Raw genomic sequence first — 5,301 nt, forward strand, 5'->3', positions numbered from 1 at the left:
GCTAACCGTCAAGAGGCTAACCTTCAGGAGGCTAACCGTCAGGAAGTTAACCGTCAGGCGAAAGCGGCGGACGTTTCACCTTGAGCTTCTCGTAGCGCCTTGTGTACGCCTCCATGGCGTGGCACACGGCGGCCGGCAGCTCCAGCTTCTCCTCCTTCAGCGTGGGCCAGAACTCCGACGACAGGACGATGGCGGACAGCGCCAGCGGCGGCTGCTCTTCCTCGCTCAGCTTCGACTCTTCCTCGCGGATGTGGCTGTTGATCCTGCGAGAGTCGGCCATGTCCTGCGCAGCGACAGACACATTAAACCACGGCGAGGCGTTCAGGGAGCGTCGGTGACTAAACGAGGGGCCGACCTTCAGCATGACTTCGCAGTAATGCATGTGAGACTCTCCGAAGCGCAGCTTCAGCAGCTCCACGTTACGAATCTCCCTGAAGAGGAACGAAGGGTCAAAGGTCAGAGAGGAAACGCAGCCCTGGACCAAGCACCAAATGTTACTGTCGGAACCATTCAGCATCGAAATCCAGGCTGTGTGTTTCCCATATTTCCCATTAGCCATTTACATTTAAAAATGGCCACCATTTTTAAAATGGCTGCCATTTTTAAAATGGCTGCCATTTTGAAGCTTTTTAAACCTGTTATTGACTGAAAATGTTACCAATTTTCATGACTTGGATGAACTTTATGCACAATTTTTCACTTTGGTCATCATATTTAAAACTTTAAAGTAATAATATGTTATATATGTAATAATATATCAGAAACTCAGGATTTTGCTGTTTGCGAGTCGCCAACAGGAAGGAGATGAAGACGCCGTCGTCTCAATGGTTAGCAGCAGCTTCTGCTAATTTTCTTGTGTGTTTAGCGTCTTGGCGTTAGCTTCCAGTTACTCTTAATGTGTTCAGCAGTGTAAGGTTAGTTTAATTTTTTTAACTGCGTAGCGTTTTATTGTTAGCTTCTGATACATTTTTGGAAAATGTTTAGCAAGTTTCACTATTTTTTATCAGTTTAGGATTCGCTTTTGTTAATTTTTCTGTTTTGTTTACCAGTTTAGTGTTAATCTCCGCGAATTGTTGTATTTTAGTAGTTAGTAGTTGACGTTAATTTTTTTAACTGTTTAGCGTTTTACTGTTAGCTTCTGCTAATTTTTTTGGAAAATCTTTTAGTAATTGTTTCCACTGTTTTCTTATGTTTATCAGTCCAGAATTAGCTGCTGCTAATTTATTTGTGTTTAGAAGGTAATTTTGTTTTTATAGCACATTTTCAGCAACAAGGCATTTCAAAGTGCTTTGCTTTAGAAGCTTCCTCTGTATTTTATGTAGCAGTTAGCATTAGCTTCCACAATTGTTTTCTATGTTTAGCATTAGCAGCTAAGACTCTTGTTGGTGAATTAGTGGCTAGTGAGCCTAGCTTTTGTTCAGCTCCTCACTAATAATATTACCAATTTTAATGCAAACATCGACTGTCCTTCATAAACATGGCAGCCATTTTGAAACAAAAGGAAATACCAGATGAAGAAAATATATGGTTCAAAATATGTAGACTATTTTAGTGCAAAAGTTAATTTTCCACTTCAACCATTAAAAAAACTCCTAAATAATTTCAGTAAATATGATTTCTGCCATCCTGAGGCGTTTTTTTCCTCCAAATTGGTAAAACCTGCTGCCCCGTCGGTTCCGTCTCGGTTCTGCCGGGCCCACCTGGCCGTGTTGTAGTTGAGCTGGTGCAGCAGTCGGTCGGCCAGAACGGTTCTGTACTCGTCGATGAAGATTTCCTTGCTGCCGTAGATGCTGACCAGCAGGCTGATGATGTCGGACGAGCGCCGCTTGGAGCCCAGTTTGTCTAGAAACGTGGAGGCAGAACTCAGTGAAACCCGCCCGGTTCCCCCGCCGTTGGCGGCGATGCGTTCACTGACCGGGAACGGCGTCGGTGGGATCCGGAGCCCAGTCCTCGGGGTCGTTGGCCTCGTCGTCGCTGTCCTGCATCTCCAGGGTCACGGGGTCGCCCCTGGAGAGCTCGGAGGCCAGGTCGGAGCAGGCCTCGGCGTCGCCCGTCAGCCCGGCCACGATCTGCCGCACCGTGTCCTCACGAGTTCTGGGCCCAGAAAATATTTCACCTGACGACTGAAGAGTAAGACTGGAGCAAAGCAAACTATTTTAAACGTCCAATAAATGCAGACTCCTCACAAGAAGAGTTAAAAATAAATCATTTTTAACTCTGAGCCGTCACACGTTAGCATTTTGGGTTGCCGATACATTTTTTACTCCTTTTTTAAATGAAAAGTAATAAATCTTTTTAAATTTTCTGTTTTGCTTCACTTAATTCCATGAAAACGACTGAAACATTTTAATATTCTCAATGAGTTTAATGGCTCATTTTCTCTAAATAAATAAAATTACTTAAAAATGTTCCTGTTAAAAACTGAAATCAAATTTATGTATGAAGCAGATTTAAAAAATGAAAATGTTCCCAAATAAAAGATAAATCCTGTTTTTACCGAGGATCAGGATTCATGCTGTGATCCAGTTGCAGCTTAAACTGGGAAATAAAATAAACTGGAATTCCCTCTGAAGTCGGATTTCCCACTGGGAGCAGTTGTGACTGAAGGCGTTTCAAAATGGCCGCTCCTCGCTCGCATCGACGTGGCGGAAACATTTATTTGATAAGACACTCGGCGCCTGCAGCTCTGAGCTGGAAAAGGATTTAATTTCTGTTTGTTTAAAGATTAAAATGATGTTTGTAACTGTCGTGAGCCACGTTTATGTTGAAATTCTGATTCCTTAACCGGAACGCCGCTGCCTCTGGCTCATTTTCCCGCTGATCCGATCCGAGCCGACTGGACCGGATCGGCCGCCGGACTCACCGCAGGTACTTCCGGATCGGCTGGCACGCCACCTGCAGGATCACCATGGACGGGTCCAGTTCCCGCAGAGCTTTGATGGCCGAGATGTAAACGGTGAGGATGTCGGACGTGTGAACGCCTGCGGGAGGAACAGGCGTCGTCATGGAAACCGTTTCATGAAGCCGATTGCTGAGGTGAGCATCCTGCAGGTGAACTCTGACCTGGGTGCAGCAGACGGCTCTCGAAGGCCGATTTGAGCGAAGTGAGGAGCTGCTGGCGCTGGTTGGTTCGCTCCAGACAAAAGTTCAGATCCTCAATGGCAGGTTTGGATTCTGGGAAATCTGGGAACGAAAGGAAAAATGTGCTTAGAAATGAGAATGAAAAACAAAAGATTCCTTTAGGCCGTTTTCCCTCCTGATCAGGTCTCTGGTCCGCTTGGCGTTCACATTCAAACTGAACCAGAGTTCACTTCAACCGAACCCAGACGAGGTCTGGAGGACCAGAGGTCAGAGGTCGACTAGCATTCACACCGGAACTGGACTTTCTAGACGAACGGACTGGAGTCTTATTAAAGCGTCTGAACACGGCTGGTGGGGATGAACGGCTTAGTTATTATTAATTAATTAGGGATTATTCTTGAATGGAGGGACTGAAAGCAGACGACCATCCAGACTCATGAACAGGAAGTGACCTCGTTCTCACCTCTGATGATGCTGAACAGTTCCTCGATCCTCATGTTGACATAGATCCTGCAGAAGAACTGGTGCATGTGGCACCGCCACTGCTTCAGAACCGGGCCGCCGCAGGCGCTGGGAGTACTGGGAGCGCTGGGATCCATGGCGGCCGCCGCGGCTCCGCCCCCCTTGGTGGCGAACACCTTCCCCAGCCAACCCAGAACCAGCTCCAGCCACTGCTCCACACAGAGCGACACACGATTCAGCACATGAGCATCAACGTAACATTTCTAATGAAATTATCACGACGACGGAAACTGTGATGTAGAAAACGCTGAGTAATTACGTTCAGACTAGTTTTTGTTGTCATGACGACAGCAGCAACATCATTGCTGCGTTTCCATTTACTACAGAATGATGAACTTTGGTTTTAGATTAGCAGAAAATTTAAACGCAGCTACAGTTTGAACATGTTGCGTTTAACGGCGGCTCGGAGAAACCCGTTAGGTCTGACGGGCGGCGCGGCGATGGCGGCCATTTTGTGAAGGGAGCGCCTGACCTCCTGGAAGTCCAGCAGGAAGGAGCGCTCGTACTCGCCGCGGCAGTGCTGCTCCATGCGCTGCTCGATGAGGCGGTGCAGGATGGCCGTGACGGCCTCGGCGCTGACCCACTCCAGCAGCTGCAGCCGGGACCTGCAGCCACACAGAACCGCCGCGTCACACACCCGCCGCCGCCGCCGGGCCCCTTACCCAGAACCCCCGGCGGCGGCTCACAGGACGAGGCTGAGCTGCTGCAGCCGCTGCAGGGCCTCCAGACACCAGCAGAGCGGCGCCGGGGCCCCGCAGCCCGGACACGCCCCCCCGTCGGGGGCCTCGGCGCCGTCCTCCCCGCCTTCCCAGCTCATGTAGACGGAGAAGGTCCGGCTGTAAAACTCCAGCACCCGCTGCTGCAGGACGGCGGGCGGCGAGAAGAGCAGCAGGGCCCGGATGGTGGTGAAGGCCCGGTCCTGGAGGGCCCTGGGGCCCGGCCCCGACAGGCCGCAGCGGCCCTCCGCCTGCCACGCCCCCAGCTGCTCCAACCCACCTGAACGAGACCAGAGGCCACAGAGCTGAAACCACTAATCACGATTAATCAACTCATCATCAATTAATCAATAACTGGAGAAAACAGACTCAAAAAGGCGACGCAGTCAGCAGATAAACTAAAACAATTCACATAAAGAGAATTTTGCACTTTATTAAACTAAAAGAAAGTTTCAGTTTTCCAATTATTTTAGGTTTCATAAGAACGGGACTTGGATCAACTTTCTTTGAAAACACTCTATATTTCGCCACGTTAATACAAAATAAAAGCTGATTTTGGTGCAGGAAAGTCGGCGACTCAGTAAAAGTTTGTTTAAAAATTCTACTTATTATAACAGATTGTTGGTAAGAAGATTAATTTCAAGAGAAAAATGTTGTGATAGTTTTTCCCTGATTAAAAACATAAAGAATAAAACAAAACAAGCTGCAGTTTGGGGCAAAAAAATAATAATACAAATTAGAGATGTGCCGATCAGGTTTTTTCCTGCCGATACCGATACCCATGAGGGCCGATCACCGATACCGATCACCGATACCGATCACATAATTATTATGTTTTTTATCATAAACAGGTTAGATGCTGCAGCTTTAAGCTGAGGTTCAGTGTGAGAGTCACTACCAGGTGGAGCAGAAGCGGCGCTCCGTCTGTGAAATATTACTACCTGTAGCGTAGCAGCGGTTCAACAGCGAGAGCAGAACCAGC

General features: G+C 47.9%; 1 protein-coding gene across 1 annotated transcript in view; it reads right to left on the bottom strand.

Annotated features, from left to right (window-relative positions):
- anapc2 (anaphase promoting complex subunit 2) overlaps nucleotides 1-5,301 on the bottom strand; it is a 12,839-nt gene that overhangs the window by 4,068 nt on the left and 3,470 nt on the right. The window contains exons 2-10 of the mRNA XM_017303429.1: nucleotides 4,290-4,633; nucleotides 4,076-4,208; nucleotides 3,545-3,752; nucleotides 3,064-3,183; nucleotides 2,864-2,981; nucleotides 1,916-2,094; nucleotides 1,701-1,842; nucleotides 356-431; nucleotides 80-283 (exon numbers count right to left, since the gene is read on the bottom strand). Coding sequence (XP_017158918.1) covers nucleotides 80-283; nucleotides 356-431; nucleotides 1,701-1,842; nucleotides 1,916-2,094; nucleotides 2,864-2,981; nucleotides 3,064-3,183; nucleotides 3,545-3,752; nucleotides 4,076-4,208; nucleotides 4,290-4,633 — 1,524 coding nt within the window. The remainder of the gene's footprint in view (nucleotides 1-79; nucleotides 284-355; nucleotides 432-1,700; nucleotides 1,843-1,915; nucleotides 2,095-2,863; nucleotides 2,982-3,063; nucleotides 3,184-3,544; nucleotides 3,753-4,075; nucleotides 4,209-4,289; nucleotides 4,634-5,301) is intronic.

This window comes from Poecilia reticulata, unplaced genomic scaffold (genome assembly GCF_000633615.1).
Source record: "Poecilia reticulata strain Guanapo unplaced genomic scaffold, Guppy_female_1.0+MT scaffold_271, whole genome shotgun sequence".
Lineage (NCBI taxonomy): Eukaryota > Metazoa > Chordata > Actinopteri > Cyprinodontiformes > Poeciliidae > Poecilia > Poecilia reticulata.